The sequence below is a fragment of the Manis pentadactyla genome, chromosome 7 (genome assembly GCF_030020395.1).
Source record: "Manis pentadactyla isolate mManPen7 chromosome 7, mManPen7.hap1, whole genome shotgun sequence".
NCBI classification, from domain to species: Eukaryota; Metazoa; Chordata; class Mammalia; order Pholidota; family Manidae; genus Manis; species Manis pentadactyla.
Window position 1 is genome coordinate 70,573,413 of NC_080025.1, and position 17,803 is coordinate 70,591,215.

At 38.7% G+C, this 17,803-nt stretch overlaps 1 protein-coding gene across 2 annotated transcripts in view; it reads right to left on the reverse strand.

Annotated features, from left to right (window-relative positions):
* The window catches only part of ELAPOR2 (endosome-lysosome associated apoptosis and autophagy regulator family member 2), a 193,349-nt gene that overhangs the window by 101,761 nt on the left and 73,785 nt on the right, over positions 1–17,803 (reverse strand). For both annotated transcript variants that reach the window (XM_057504468.1, XM_036911855.2), the window contains exon 2: positions 9,196–9,316. In XM_057504468.1, the coding sequence (XP_057360451.1) occupies positions 9,196–9,316 (121 nt within the window). The remainder of the gene's footprint in view (positions 1–9,195; positions 9,317–17,803) is intronic.

Below are 17,803 nucleotides of genomic sequence, written 5' to 3' on the forward strand. Positions count from 1 at the left end.
ATTGCACAGAGCTTACTGCTCAGGAGAAAGGACAGGTAGACAAAATTGTCTGGGTGCACTCTGCCCAGCAGGTTGGGAGCTTTCACAATCTACAGACACTCAAGCTCCCTAGCTGGCTACGCAGTTCCAAGTACCCCGTCCATGATAGGCAGCCTACTGCGCCTTTCTCCGGGCCAGCCCCACCTGGCTCGCAAACCAGCAAACCCTACCCTGGTGTTAGGCCAGCCAGAGGGAAGATATTTCTACAGCAACTATAAACGCAAAGCATAGAGGCTTATACCTATGTGCTCAGCCCACTGGTTCAGGCAGTGGAGACAGGCATAAAGGCCAGGAAGCAGGAAACAGCTCTTTCCTCCCCCCAGGCACCAATAGACTCCCTGCAACCTCCGACATTGCTTCAGGGACTGAGCAGCTCCAGAGATCAGAGATTCTGGACACTAGAGGGCGCCATATACAAATATGAAATGCCAAGGAACCTGATTCAGAGTAAAATTAATATAACTCCTGAGAAAGATGACATGGACCTCACAAATCTTCCTGAAAGGGAGTTCAAAATAAAAATCATTAACATGCTCATGGAGGTACGGAAAGATATTCAAGAACTCAGGAATGAATTCCGGTTGGAGATCCAATCATTGAAGAGCACAATGGAGGGTCTTAAAAGCAGATTGGATATGGTGGAAGAGATGATAAATGAAATAGAAACTAGAGAAAAGGAATACAAAGAAGCTGAGGCACAGAGAGAAAAAAGGATCTCTAAGACTGAAAGAATATTGAGAGAACTGTGACCAATCCAAACAGAACAATATTCACACTATAGGGATACCAGAAGAAGAAGAGAGGAAGGGATAGAAAGTGTCTTTGAGGAGATAATTGCTGAAAACTTCCCCAGTCTGAGGAAGGAGATAATCTCTCAGGCCATGGAGATCCACAGATCTCCCAACACAAGGGACTCAAGGAAGACAATAACAAAACATATAGTAATTAAAATGGCAAAGTTCGAGGATAAGGACAGACTATTAAAAGCAGCCAGAGAGAAAAATAAGATCACATACAAAGGAAATCCCATCAGGCTAACATCAGACTTCTCAGCAGAAACCTTACAGGCCAGAAGGCAGTGGCATGATGCATTTAATGGAATAAAGCAGAAGGGCCTGGAACCAAGATTACTTTATCCAGCAAGATTATCATTTAAATTTTAAGGAGAGATTAAACAATTTCCAGATAAGCAAAAGCTGAGAGAATTTACCTCCCACAAACCATCTCTGCAGTCTATTTGGGAGGGACTGCTATAGATGGAAGTGTTCCTAAGGTTTAATAGCTGTCACCAGAGGTAACAAAACCACAGTAAAGAAAGTAGAACAGCTAATAACTAAGCAAAGGCAAAATTAAAACAACTATCCCCAAAGTCAATCAAGGAATACACAAACAGTACAGAATATGATACCTAATATAGGAAGAATGGAGGAGGAAGAAAAAGGAGGAGAAAAAGAAAAGAACCTTCTATTGTCTTTGTAATAGCATGTTAAGTGAGTTAAGTTAGACTCTTAGAGAGTAAGGAAGCTAACCTTGAACCTTTGGTAACCACGAATCTAAAGCCTGCAATGGCAATAAGTACATACCTATCGATATTTACCCTAAATGTAAATGGACTGAATGCACCAATCAAAAGACATAGAGTCACTGAATGGATAAAAAAACAAGACCCATCTCTATGCTGCCTACAACAGACTCACTTTAAACCCAAAGACATAGACAGACTAAAAGTGAAGGATGGAAAAAGATATTTCATGCAATAGAGAGAAAAAAGCAGGACTTGCAGTACTTGTATCAGACAAATAGACTTCAGAACAAAGAAAATCATAAGAGACAAAGAAGGTCATTACATAATGCTAAAGGGGTCCATCCAACAAGAGGATATAACCATTAAAAATATCTATGTGCCCAACACAGGAGCACCTACATAAGTAAAACAAATACTAACAGAATTAAAAGTGGAAATGGAATGCAAGGCATTCATTCTAGGAGACTTCAACACTCTACTCACTCTGAAGGACAGATCAACCAGACAGAAAATAAGTAAGGAGACAGAGGCACTGATGGACCTGACAGACATCCACAGAACTCTACACCCAAAAGCAGAAGAATACACATTCTTCTCAAGTGCACATGGAACATTTTCAAGAATAGATCATATACTAGGCCACAAAAAGAGCTTCAGTAAATTCAAAAATATTGAAACTAAACCAACCAAACATACCTTTGTGGTCTAGTTTCTCAGATCACAAAGTTATGAAACTAGAAATAAATATTGCAAAGAAAATGAAAAATCCCACAAACACATGTATGCTTCACAACATGCTCCAAAATAACCTATGGATCAATGACCAAATAAAAACAGACACCAAGCAATACATGGAGACAAATGACAACAATAATTCAACACTGAAAATTCTGTGGGATGCAGCAAAGGCCATGATGAGAGGAAAGTATATTGCAATACAGGCCAACCTCAGGAAAGACAAACAATCCCATATAAGCAGTCTAAACTCACAATTAGTGAAACTAGAAAAAGAAGAACAAATGAGGCCCAAAGTCATTAGAAGGAGGGACATAATAAAGATTAGAGCAGAAATAAATAAAATTGAGAAGAATAAGACAATAGAAAGAATCAATGGAAAGCAAGAGCTGGTTCTTCAAGAAAACAAACAAAATAGATAAACCCCTAGCCAGATTTATCAAGAAAAAAATAGAGCTGACATAAACAAACAATCAGAAATGAGGAAGGAAAAAACACTACGGACACTACAGAAATACAAAGAATTATTAGAGAATACTATGAAAAATTATATGCTAACAAACTAGATGACCTCGAAGAAATAGACAACTTTCTAGAAAAATACAACCTTCCAAGGCTGACCCAGAAAGAAACAGAAAATCTGAGCAGACCAAGTACCAGCAACGAAATTGAACTGGTAATCAAAAACCTACCTAAGAACAAAATCCTGGACCAGATGGCTTCACCGCTGAATTTTATCAACCATTTAGTGAAGACCTAATAACCATCCTCCTAAAAGTTTTCCAAACAGTAGAAGAAGCAGGAATACTTCCAAACTCATCCTATGAGGCGAGCATCACTCTAATACCAAAACCAGGCAAAGACACCACAAACAAAGGAAATTACAGACTAATATCCCTGATGAACACATGCAAAAATACTCAACAAAACATTAGCAAACTAAATTCAAAAATACATCAAAAGATCATCCATCATGATCAAGAAGGATGTACTCCAGGGATGCAAGGATGGTACAACATTCGAAAATTCATCAACATCACCCACCACATCAACAAAAAGAAGGACAAAAACCACATGATCATCTCCATAGATGCTGAAAAACCAGTTGACAAAATTCCACATCCATTCATGATAAAAACTCTCAACAAAATGGGTATAGAGGGCAAGTACCTCAACATAATAAAGGCCATATATGACAAACCAACAGCCAACATCATCCTTAACAGCAAGAAGCTGAAAGCTTTTCCTTTAAGATCAGAAACAAGACAAGGATGCCCACACTCCCCACTTCTATTCAACATAGTACCAGAGGTCCTAGCCACAGCAATCAGACAACACAAAGAAATAAAAGGCACCCAGATTGGCAAGGAAGAAGTTAAACTGTCCCTGTTTCCAGATGACATGATATTGCACACAAAAAACCCTAAAGAATCCACTCCAAAACTACTAGAACTAATATTGGAATTCAGCAAAGTTGCAGGATACAAAATTCATAAGCAGAAATCTGTGGCATTCCTATACACTAACAATGAACTAGCAGAGAGAGAAATCAGGAAAACAATTCCATTCACAATAGCATCAGAAAGAATAAAATTCCTAGGAATAAACCTAACCAAGGAAGTGAAAGACCTATACTTGGAAAACTACAAGACACTCATGAGGGAAATTAAAGAAGATACCAATAAATGGAAACACACCCCATGCTCATGGATAGGAAGAATTAATATTGTCAGAATGGCCATCCTGCCTAAAGCAATCTATTGATTCAATAGAATTCCTATCAAAATACCAACAACATTCTTCAACAAACTAGAGAAAATCATCCTAAAATTCATATGGAACCATAGAAGACCCTGAATAGCCAAAGCAATTCTGAGAAGGAAGAATAAAGTTGGGGGGATTACGCTCTCCAACTTCAAGCTCCACTACAAAGCCACAGTAATCAAGACAATTTGGTACTGGCACAAGAACAGACCCATAGGCCAATGGAACAGACTAGAGAGCCCTGATATAAACCCAACCATGTATGGTCAATTAATATATGATAAAGGAGCCTTGGACATACAATGGGGAAATGACAGCCTCTTCAACAGCTGGTGTTGGCAAAACTGGACAGCTACATGCAAGAGAATGAAACTGGATTATTGTTTAACCCCACACACAAAAGTAAACTCAAAATGGATCAAAGACCTGAATGTAAGTCATGAAACCATAAAACTCTTAGAAGACAACATAGGCAAACATCTCATGAATATAAGCATGAGCAACTTCTTCCTGAACACATCTCCTCAAGAAAGGGAAACAAAAGCAAAAATGAACTCATGGGACTACATCAAACTAAAATGCTTCTGTACCGCAAAGGACACCATCAACAGAACAAAAAGGCATTCTACAGTATGGGAGAATAATTTGTAAATGACATATCTGACAAGGGGTTAACACCCAAAATATATAAAGAACTTACACGCCTCAACACCCAAAAAGCAAATAACCCTATTAGCAAATGCGCAGAGGATATGAAGAGACAGTTTTCCAAAGAGGAAATTTAGATGGCCAAAAGACACATGAAAAGATGCTCCACATCACTAATCATCAGGGAAATGCAAATTAAAACCACAATGAGATATCACCTCACACCAGTAAGGATGGCCAGCATCGAAAAGACTAAGAACAACAAATGCTGGCAAGGATGCGGAGAAAGGGGAACCCTCCTACATTGCTGGTGGGAATGTAAGCTATTTCAACCATTGTGGAAAGCAATATGGAGGTTCCTCAAAAAACTAAAAATAGAAATACCATTTGACCCGGGAATCCCACTCCTTGGAATTTACCCAAAGAATACAACTTCTCAGATTCAAAGACACATATGCACCCCTTTGTTTATTGCAGCACTTTTTACAATAGCCAAGTTATGGAAGCAACCTAAGTGTCCATCAGTAGATGAATGGATAAAGAAGAAGTGGCACATATACACAATGGAATACTATTCAGCCATAAGAAAGAAACAAATCCTACCATTTGCAACAACATGGATGGAGCTGGAGGACACTATGCTCAGTGAAATAAGCCAGGCGGAGAAAGACAAGCACCAAATGATTTCCCTCATTTGTGGAGTATAACAATGAAGCAAAACTGAAAGACTCAAATGGCAGCAGACTGACAGACTCCAAGAATGAACTAGTGGTTACCAAAGGGAGGGGTGTTGGAAGGCGGGTGGGGAGGGAGGGAGAAAGGAATGTAGGGGTATCATGTTTAGTACAAATGGTGTGGGGGTTCACGCGGAGAACAGTGTAGCACAGAGAAGGCACTTAGTGAATATGTGGCATCTTGCTGCACTGATGGACAGTGACTGCATTGGGGTGTGGGTGGAGACTTGATAATATGGGTAAATGTAGTAACCACATTGTTTTTTTCATGTGAAACCTTCATAAGAGTATATATCATTCATACCTTGATAGATAGATAGATAGATAGATAGATAGATAGATAGATAGATAGATAGATAGATAAATGAATACATACATACATACATAAATAACTCTGCTCCAAGAGAGAAGTGACCTGCCAGTCAGGGAGGGATGGAGTTGGGACAAGGATTACACCCCCTTGTTCTGGGAGAAGACAAGGAATGTTGTGGTTCACAATTGGCATGCTCCTTGCAAGCTGTGTCTGAGTGATGCCAACCTCAAATGGTGGGTGACACACACAGACACAAGATTCTTGGCACCAGGGCTTGCGGAAAGTAGCAAAATCCCCTGCAGCTAAGCCTAGAATTAGCAGACAAAAGGAGAGGTGTGAGGTCATCTCTGGCCTTTCCAGAGCCAAACACCTAAGAAACTGAGGAGCTTTCCAGGGCACAGGGGACAGGACAGCAACAGGACAGTGTCAGCGAATAACCAGAGGCCTCTCCATCTCGTCTCCCAAGCCTTTTAACTTCGAGCTCACATACACCCCAGGGTTCTAGGACAACAAAAACTAATCCCTGAATTCTCATTAATTTCACTTAGATGAGCTGTAAAGCTAGATTCTATATAATTTTTTTAATAAAAATATATCATAGAGATTGCCCATGAGTTACCAAAAAAATTTAGAACTGCTACCAGCACATTCTTCTAAGTCCTTTCCTAAGGAAAAGCTTCTACTGCTTCTTTTTGAAAATGAGGAAGATCTACCCAATTATAGTTTGAAGAATCTATAGCCATTTCAACTGAGGCCAAATTCTGGGTTTGACTTCACTTTGAAACATTAGGATATGGGGAAATTATGTTCCACAATATTATTGCCCTAAATAACCTTCACTTACTTGAAGTCACCACATTCTGCTTGTTTATTTTCCTTTTCTGTATGACCCAACTCCTGGGCCAGAGCATTATGGCATAGCTGCAGTCTAGCATCTGTGGGCATAGCCCACCCTCCAAGGTCTTGGCATCACGCAGGCACAGCTTGCAAGAGCATGCCATTCTGGAACCACATCATTTCTATTCTCTTATCCTCAAAGCACAAGGGTTTCTAAAATCTCCCCTTGAAGATAGCCAACAATAGTTTTCCTCAGAAAATCACACAAGCATGTCTGATTTTCCTCATGAGAATTAGACATGCTTGTGTGTGATCACAGATCTGCCACATCCGGGCTCTGTGACCGATGCTTAAGGCTCATCACTTCCTTAACTGAGTTTTCTCATCAATAAAATGGAAATGCTGATAGTAGCTAAGACAATGGTTGTATGGGTATAATGGGAGAATCATATGAAGCTCTATGCACAATGTTTAGCATCTAATTAGTACCTGAGAAATGGTAGCTATTATTAGCAATAGGAAGTCTCAGCCACTGAAGAAATGTTCAGTCATTACCATAACTGCCTTCAACAGTGCTTTAATGACTAGTAACATGGTAAGTACCATGTTTAAGGTTATGAATTAACTGAGCTTCTAAGTTACTTAGATGTATTAAGTTTATTGTGAGTTTTTAAATAACTTGCCCTTACCATACAAAGAAAAAGTCACCTACCAGAGGCCAAGCAGCTTCCAGAGCAGACGTAATTAATTGTATCATGCGGAAATAACTACAATTCAGGTTTCAGAAAAAATGCCAATATAAAAAATGTCCCAATCATCACTTAAGTATAATCATTTTCAAAGTAAATAGTATCCTTTTAAAGTAATGACTAATAGCAATGTGATTGCTAGTCATATTTTTCAGAAAAGTTCTAGCTGGAGCATCAGATTCATAACATTCTTTGTGGAAGATTACAATAAACAATGTGCAAAAAAAAAAGTCCCTGACAACATTCAAATAAAAATTATTCCTATTTAGGTATCAGTTCTGTAACAGATTTTTTAACTTTTGGCCAATAAATGTAATCAATGATGTGCTTTTAAATGTTAACCCATTCCCAGAAGGAAGGAAAGTGCCTGATTTGTAGTGTTCACCAATTTCCTTGATGTAAAATACTCCTCTATGGCCCATGTCTAACCATCAGCTCTCAAAGCCAGTGCTAGCCAGCACCAGAACATCACCCAGCTAGATACAGAGTAGTATTCGAAATGGTTAGGTAGGTAACCTCAGTAGGGTTGTTAACAAGAAAAACAAGGCATTAGCCCAAAAGTAAAAAATAAATATAGATGAACAATATACAGATTTTCTAGGAAGATGATGGAAGCAATTTTACAATGAGCTAATTCCACAGGTTTTATTCAGGCTCTCTCCCTTCTAACTACAGTCCTGCCTCACAGAGAGCTGATCCTCCCTTTGCACAGGTGGTTGCCCCACCCTACCCCAGTATCATCTTCTATACTGACACCACTTTCCCCATAAAGCTCAGGCTAGACTGAAGACCTCACCTGGCTATGGGGGTTCTCAGGCCCTCTCCATATTGCTTCAGTATCATTCACCAGGAAACAATGGTTTTCTTCCCTAATTTTCTTCCCACGACATTTGCTGTCTCCCCATCTCCCTTTCCGGAGCAAATACACCACCTATGCCAGCTCTCCTCAAGCCAGTAGCAGAAACATGGCCCCTCCATGAACAGGAAGGAGTTAACTATCATTTAATAATTCGATTGTCTACCTGCCTTCCAATTTGGAAGCAGAAGACCTAATCTTTTAGGAACACCATGTAGAACACTGAAGGAAAACCACAATAACCTCTCTTTGTCTTACTTCCAGCTTTGAGCTCTGGTCTACCTCTAGACTGCTTCACTACAGGAACCTATAACTCAACCAAACTAAAGAATTTTTAAAAAGTGGAGTTTATAGATGAAAATAAATGTAATGACATATATCTCTGCTAATTCATAAGGTCACACTTCAAGCCTGCTTAATTGCTAAAAGACAAGCTGTTGAATATGATATTCATCAACTCTACAGTCTCTCTGTAAGTCAAACTAAAAAGGCAAATTACATTATTTCTATGGCTATAAAATGAAACCTATTGGTAGATGAAAGAGTTCTGTAGAAGGATCTTGGCAATGACAGCAGAACAATATGAATGTACTTAATGCAACTGAACTGTACACTTAAAAATGGTTAAGATGGCAAATTTTATGTTTTGTGTATTTTGCCAATATTTTTGAGAACTTTTTTAAACTTTAAAGAAAAAGAAATCTATTAAAGAGAAATTCTGCCACTCTGTCCTCTAGAGCTTCAACTAAGACAGTACACCAAATTTTTTCTAAGTAGATAAATAGAAATAATATCCTTTAATATTGCCAGTGTCTCATTACAGGCTTCAGTCATAAGGGCACTGAGTGTTGGAAAGGATGCTCTGCTAGATAGATATCAGTGCTATATGCCATTTTTCAAGTGTCTCTTATGTTCATTAGAATTAACTACTTAGGCTAAAGTCAAGGGGTTATAGTTTAATCAGGAAAACAAATAGTCAAAAAGTCAAAACATACTGCATTCTTTGCCTCTCACTGGGTCAGGCAGGCCAGAGCAGTCCACAGCAGAATTCGGAATGGCAACTCTCCACCTGGAGCCACTGCTATCACATTCTGTATATTCAAAGTGGTAATCATTCTGCAAACAATCACAAAAACAAGCCTTTGTTAGAGCTGATTTTAATAGGACTCCTGTGCTTTCTCAATCACCCGCAAACCTGCCTACAAGACAGATTCCAAACTGTACTCTCTAGCTGACTCTCACTCTTACCTATTCCATTCACACCAGCAGTGTTTTGATCAGAAATGTATCATGGCATGCACTGAGTAGGCACTGGAGACAAGATGCGGGGCAAGATAGTCAATGTTTTCAAGCTGTGACCACTGACCTTTTTTCTGCAGACTTTTAAGCTCCAAATAATTGATAGATATAACAGCAAAATAACACTAGGAAACTGAATGCTGTCATTGTCTCTAGTTGTTCAAAAAAGAATTAAGAGAACCATTCCCATTTAAAATTTAACAGGAGTGCCATTATTAATCATCCAAATAGTAGTAAAGGATTAGCAGTTTTTTAAGCAGCTCTTCTGGGCTCAGTACACACCCACCACAGCAGGCTGCCATCAATCACAGGCTATAAAATAGACACTTATTACAACTGCCAAATTAAGACCGGCCAACTTGTCTCTGGCCTTTGGTTGCTTTGAAATTTTTACAGTGACCTCCCTTGGTCAGAACACATTACACACGTGAGATGCTTAAAGTGAAAGGAACAAGGGTAGAATGTCATTGGAGCATTAAAATGAATAAGAGAAGTTAGAAATCTTCCCCAAAGTATTTTCAGTCCAGTATCCTGCTTATTCAGTTCAGTATCTTGGATGTTGCCATTCTGCTTCATCCACTCTTTTTTGCCTCCCTTACTGCATCAATGACAAGAGAAACAGAAATATCAAGTCACGTCACCTTTGAGAAATCAGTATGGGAGGTAGGGAGGTATTTTTGTATATGTGTGTATGAATGTTTGTGTGTACATACATGGAAAGAATACCAGGTAGAAATTGGTTCTGAAATCATCTTGGGTTTGAAATCACGATCCATTCCTCCACATACAATCCATGTGATACTGGGGAAGCCACCTTACCTCTAGAAGCATTCGTTCATTAGTGAAATTAGAATATTTCCCATCTTATACGGCTGTTGTGGAAATTAATTGAGGTGACATATATAAAAATTGTTAGACATGTAAAGGCTATGCTAAGTCAGCATTTGATTCATGGTAGAATTATTATCCGGATTAAGGACAATGCGGTAGAGAAGACAGTATAAAGAAAGGAGCTAGTAGAGATAAGGTAAGGTGCAAATTGACTGTGTCTGTTTCTCCTCCTTCAATTTCTGCATATACTTAAGGTAAAATGAGAAGGGATCATAAATTAGAGAAGGTGAAATTATCAAGCTGGAAGGATAGATCTTCATGCTACATTTAGACTCTCCCCTCAAAATAAAATTCAGTATATTATTCAGACAGTTATCTCTGAATATTATATCTCCACTCAAATTTTTGCAAAAGTCGAATTATGCCCTTGACAAGACATAATTTGAGATTAATTTATTTAACAAGAGTCTGGATTTTAAGTATGTATTGCAACCAAGGGCAAATCTATATACCTAAAAAAATTAACAGAAGTGGCCAAATGGGAGATGCTTCTCAGAGGAAAAGATGGGAGGAAGGAGGCAAGAAACAATAGGAGGGAGGGAGGGAGGAAAATAATAAAAGTCCATGAATTTGATGACACACAAATGTTAAACACAAAGGTCATCAGAAGTCCACATGAATTAAAGTCAAAGATAAACAATGAAACAGCAAAGAAGAAACAACACACAACAAATGTTAATTAAGAATACTGGGTTTCTAAAAATCAGTAAGGAAGCAGACAAATAATTGGAAATATGGTCAAAGAACACAAGCAATTCATTAAAGAATGATACAAATAGCCAAGGAATATACCAAAAAAAAGTTAAATTTGACAAAGAAATACAAATGATTATTTTCATCAAGTTGGCAAAACATTTAAAATATTTTTTAAAAACTTTCTTAGGCAACAGTGCAAAAAAATTGAGCATGGGTATGCTTTCAATGAGAGAGTAAAGTGGTATGGCTTTCCAGAAAAAAGTATGACAATATGTATCAAGAGCTTTAGAATGTTCAAAATTTTGAACCCCAAATCCCATTTCTAGCACCTAAACTGAGAGGCAAAATGTTTAATATAGTTAATGATTTATATGCAAAGTTGCTCATCATAACTTTGATATAGCTAGAGGGAAAATAATAGTTGAACCCTATAGAAGTTACATCAGCATTATTTATGTGGTATTTTCCACATGTCTTTATATTATTAAATACTCATAATGATTATGTGGTTTAGGCAGGATAGTTAACATTCCCATTGTTCAAATGAAACTCACCTTTGGTAAGTGTTCATCCAGAAATACCCAGCTAGTCGCTAGCATAGCTGAGAGCAGAAGTCAAGCCTTCTGCTTATTTACCAGTGTTTTCAGTTTATATAATGGTGTTGTGCTTAAAATAGGAGGTTACTGTTTTAAAATAGGAGTGGTAAAAGTTTCTAATATAAAAGCCTGATGGTTACAGACGTCAAACAGTAATCATAAGACTGTCTCATTTTCAAATAGAATTCAAGAGTGCACAGATGAGCAGAAACGAATTGATACCCTTCTATTCCTGCATTCGCTTTCTATGGCTGCTGCAACAAATTATCATACACTTAGCCACACTTAAGACAGCAGAAATGTATCCCTTCACAGCTCTAGAAGAAAGAACTCCAAAATCAGTCTCACTGGGCAAAAATCAAGGTGTTTCGCCATGCTGTGTGCCTTCCAGAGGCTTTAGGGGAGAATCCACTTCCTGCCTCTTCCAGTTTCTGGCAGCCGCTGGCATTCCTTGGCTTGTGGATGCATCACGCCAATCTCTGCCTCTGTGGCCACACAACCTTCTCCTCTTCTATCTCATCTCCCTCTGCCTCATTCTTAGAAGGACATTTGAGACTGCTTTAGGGCCCACTTAGATAATAAAGAATGTTCCCCATCTGAAGATCCTTAACTTAGTCACATCTTCAAAGTCCTGTTTTCCATAAAAGAGAACAATTAATAGGTTCCAGGGATGAGGACATGGATATCTTTTTGGAGAGAAGGACATAATTCAGCCTACCAGAGTCCACCCTCTGGCCCCAAAGATTCATGGTTTCACAACAAGCAAAATACACTCAACATATCCCAACATCCCCTAATTTCTCAAACCATTACAGCAACAACTCAAAATCCAAAAACCTCATCTACATCTCATCAGTTCAAAAGCCCCAAACCTAATCATCTAAATCAGGTATGGGGGAGACTCTGGTTAAGATCAATACTGGGGCAAATTCATCTCCATCTGTGCACCTGTGTTACCTGCTTCCAAAATACAATGGTTTTGGACATTAATAACAGTTACAGACATTCCAATGCAAAAAAGGAATAAAATGCGAGAGACGAAGACAGGGAGGGAGGGAAGGAGGATGAAGTCAACAACCCCCAAAATTACAAAATCCATCAAGGCAAATTCCATTAGGTTTCTAGGCCTGGGAATAATCATCTGTAGTTTGTGGTTCCAACTTCTGAACCCAAGGCTCTACTCTGAGTCATTCTTACTTTTTTTTTGAAAAGTAGAACATGTTTGCAGCTGTGTCATCTTATTAGGCTTTTTTTTGCCTGTAAAATTTTGGGAATACAGCAGGCTTTTTCCATTTCATCCATCTGTGTCCCTTTCAGTTCAAGCTGGGAGTATTTCATCTGGTATTATCAAAAGCTTCGTGGGTCTCCTATGCATGTCACAGGATTCATGCCCTTAGACGCAGGATCCTCTGTAGATCTTTTCCGGATAATCACATGTCTATTCCTGGCTTCTGCTGAGATGGTTAAGGAGATCCATGAGTCACACACCTAATTTGTTCAGCATTAGCAGAAGTCCAGCTATGCTCTTGGCCTTCTCTCCACAGCATACATTCCTAACGTTGAACCTCCTAATTTTAGCAGCTTTTGTAATCTGAATAGGATGAGAATTTCCCAAATTATCAAGTCTGGATTGTGTTTTGTTTAACAATCCTTCCCTCAGTTCATCTCTTTCCTCTCACATTTTACTATAAGCAGCAAGAAGGAGCCAGGCCTTTAACACCTGGCTCAGAAATCTCTTCCGTAAATGTCCAAGTTCATCAGTTACAACTGTTGCCTTCCACACAACCACAGGACAAAATTATGCTAAGCTTTCTGCCACTACACAACAAGGATTTCCTTTCCTCCAATTTCCAATGACATACTCTTCCAATAACATTTTCTTCTCAGCCCTAACCAGTAGCACCTTCGATATTTCTACCAACATTTTGCTTATGCCAATTTATGTATTCTCTAAGACAATGCAGTTGACCCTTGAACAACAAGTGGGTTTGGAGAACCCAAGCAGTTGAAAATCCACATATCATTACTGACTTCTCAAAAACTTCACTATTAATAGTCTACTGTTGACTGGAAGCCTTACTGATAAATAAATAGTCAATTAACACATACTTTGTATGTACTTTATTCTGTACTCTTAGTAAGCTAGTGAAAGGAAATATTTTTTCAAATTGTCACAAATCTAAAAAAAAATATCAGTATATTTACTGGAAAACAAATCTGAGTATAAGTGGACTCACACAGCCAAACCCATATTGTTCAAGAGTCACCTGTCAAGGCTTTTTCTCTATGCTCCTCACTTCTTCCTAAGGCATCACTGGCAGAGTCTTTAACATCCAAAAGTCTTTTATAGGCCATCTAGGCTTTTTCTATTATGTACTTAAAATGTTTCCAGCTTCTGTTCATTCCCCAATTCTAAAGCCACTTTCACATTTTTAGGTATTTGTTACAGCCGCTTCCCACTTCCAGCAGGAAAATCTGTATTAGTTTCCCAGCTGCTGTAACAAAAATTACCACAAACTTAGCTGTTTAAAGCAACAGAAATGTATTGTTTCCAGTTTTGGAGGCCAGGCCAAAAGTCAGTATCACTAAGGTATAGCCAGGTCATGCTCCTCCTGGAGACTAACGGAGAATCCGTTCCTTGCCTCTTCCACCTTCTGCCTTCTTCCTCCTCCTCTTGTGATTGCACTTAGGGTCCAACCAGATAACTTTCTATGTCGAGATTCTTATTCACATCTTCAAAGCCCTTTCTGTCACAAACGGTAATAGTCACAGGTTCCATGGATTAGAACTTGGATATGAGGGGGTATTATTCAGCCTACCACAATCCCCTGCTGTAGAACAGCCCTGAGCAGCCATGCACTTGCATAATGGCTTTCTCGATTGTCTTGTTTCCAGTTATTTGTATTAGGAAGTCTTTCCTATTTCCATATACCACTGAAAAGATCCTGGCCCTCATATGTAAAATTTAGGTAATTTGTTATCATCCTGGCAAACTAACAATGCTGAAAAGTCTGGCATGAATTTCAAATGAAGCAAGCTCTGAAGAAAACTCTCTCCTTGTAATTCAGGTTGCCACTTATGTGATGCCACTTATGTGATGAGAACATCACTAAGAACATGGAAAAGGTATTTGTATTTTCCGGCAGTAATGATGTATACCATAAGCCAATTGATTTGCCTAAGATTCTTTATCCTATCTTCCTCCTCTAGATTACCTTGGACTCTAAAGGGCCACAGCTACAGTTCAGTTACAAAATTCTTAGTATTCCAGCAGCAAGCTTTAGTGTGTTTTTTTATAATTTAAAAATACTGAAATGCAAACATATTTCATAGAGAGGGCAATATTTGGGGTCAAGGATTTACTACACTGTAGCTCAAGCCAGATGACTTTTATTTTAAATTATTTAACAGACTATTTCATCTAAGCTGGTAAAAAATAAATTTAAAAAAAATCAATTTCTAGAGGCAACCCTTGAATCCATCACAAAGACATAAGAAATAGTGTGATGCAGCAAAATTATTAACAATATATGACCCTCAAATATTCTGTTATTCAAGGTTCTAAATAAAGAGAACTACAGCATATAAGTTTTCAGATTTATAGGTAACACCCAAAACTCTACCCACAGAATCAAGTGAATATTGAGCACTTAAATTAATCCCTTGGAAATAAGAATTTTCTGGGTGTTAAGGAGCAATTAAAAAGGTAAATATTTTTCTCATACACATATAAAATTAATTTACATTAAGGATTTTATTTAAGTCATTAATTAGCAAGTCAGTCATAAGATGTTATCATTAATTCAAAGGAGAATTCAAAGAATAGTCAGGAAAGTGAAACAAGTAAACTAAGATGTAGAACTGCTAAATATCTAGAGAGTAATAATTGCAGTCCAAAGAATAAAATGTATTTTCATTTCTATGGAATAGAATAATTTATATTACTATCAGCTTCCTATAACTCACAGCATTATAGAATAGTTCTAAGACAAAGAAAGGCATGGGCCCTTATAGAAACCAAACATTCAGAAAAGTGCACCAAACAGGATGCCTAGTAATCTTTTCTGCCTATTTCAACATGTTTCACAATCTTTCCTTCATTTCAGGGCTCCTGACAGTTTATCACCAAACATGCTGACATGTGTCACAGTACATGCTAAAAACCACAGAACATCAGCTCACAAGCTGCGCTCTCCAAGTTATAAATGGGAGGAAGTGTACGGCCCTCCCCCGCTCAAGGATGGCAGTTATTCAGATACATTTGTAAGCCCCAGAATGCCAGGGCATGCAGACACTGCCCCAAACAACTAAATGATCAGATTCCCTGAAACTCTTACATTGTAAATATGTGGAAGCCAGGGAACAACCCAAAAAGTCACGAAGCCATTAATTATTCCTGCTATTACCAAACACTTAAGGGAAGACTATCCCTATCCCTCAATATAAATTACAGTACATCACGCTCACATGCTTTCTCTCTCTCCCCCTTAAATTACACTGCTGTACCCCTTCTCAATAAACTCTTCAAGCCAACTTTTCCTTAAGCCCTCTGTCAGATACCTGCTCCTTCAAATGGCTTGTGTTTTAGGGGCATGTTTTCTAGAAAAACAAGGTAGAAAGAACATGCATGATGTGACCTCATTACATGATGATTTCAGAGTCAGAAGAAATCTCTATGAGCTGGAACCACATCAAAAGGCTTTGAGGAGAAAGCCCCAAAGGATTGGCAGGGTTTGTAATTATTCTAGTGTTTACCTTTCTTTCATAAATAACTATTTGTCAGGGTTTGATAAACAATGAGATCAAGCCTGAAGTTAATATTCCTAAAGATAGGCAGTGAAATCCATTAGCCTGGGCTGGAGAGAAAGATAAATGAGTAAGTGAATAATGAAAGAACAAACAAACAACAAAACACCCTGGTCTCTGCATTTGGTTCATGTCGGTGACCCACCAATCAGAAAATCAGCTCCCTCATGCTCTTGCCCATCCTCTGTAGTCAGTGAGGAGTTGACCATGTTATAAAGACCCAGTAAATGGCCACAAGCTGTAGTGCAGAATCAAAAGCCTTAGAGGCAGCAGAAGGCCTCTGGCCTCCCAAAAGAAAAGGTGCTGATACCAAGAAAATACACACCAAGGACAGAGACAAAAAGAAGCAAGTGTAATTCATTTTCTTCATATAAAGTTCCTTCTCTCTGAGTATATTTATGTGAAATGTTGAGAACAGCATAGCCTTGTATTTGTTGAGACTGCAGCTCCCCTGGGAGAAAGGCCCTCAAATTTAAGTGCTTCGCAAAGTGCTCGGCACCCTTATTTGACAGAGTAAGACAGTCCAAAGGGAAGAGGCAGGGAGCATGCAACAGTGCACAGCACAGATATTTCAGTTCCGAGTGCAATGAGTGAGCGTACTCAGCCTACTGCATGGGAAGGTCAAAGCATGAGAAGACTTAATGCAGCCACACAGGCAACTTACAGTGAAAATGTCCATAGCCTACGTTAGCAAGTACATGAGCACGGTAGCCTGTGCGGAAATATTTATATTCAGACTTTTCCTTTAAAAAATGAACATGGAGTTACCATGGGAACCTAAAACGAAGTAAAGTAGTATGCATCTGATCTATTTATGACACATCTTTTTCTCTGCATTTGCAGACACTGCTGCTTTTCAGAAATTATTTTTAAAAGTTCATGTTTTAACCTGAGTTCAATGTTTGTCTTTATATACAAGGCCTTACAGGTACTCAATTCTGTTAGGAATTCAATGTATGTTCACTGAGCACCTCCCCCGTACACCAGAAGATGCGAGGAATGCCACAGCCAACAAAGTAGCGGAGTCCCTGCTCTCACAGGCTCACACTTCAGCAAGAAGCCAAGTGTGCAGCGCTTCTTGGAAGGACCCAGCTTCGACCATTCTCTCCCTATGGCCCTCTGTCAACGTTTGTAAAGGGGTAGGCAAGGAACTGGGAATGACAGACCCACATCCCAGTCCACCCCTGTCCATGCTAAATTCAACATCCTGAGCAACTCAACTCTCTGAGCCTCAGATTCCTCTTTATCTTTGAAAGAAAAATCTATTCTTATAGTAATATAGTCTAACATCGCATATTTTCACTGTTCTTGATAA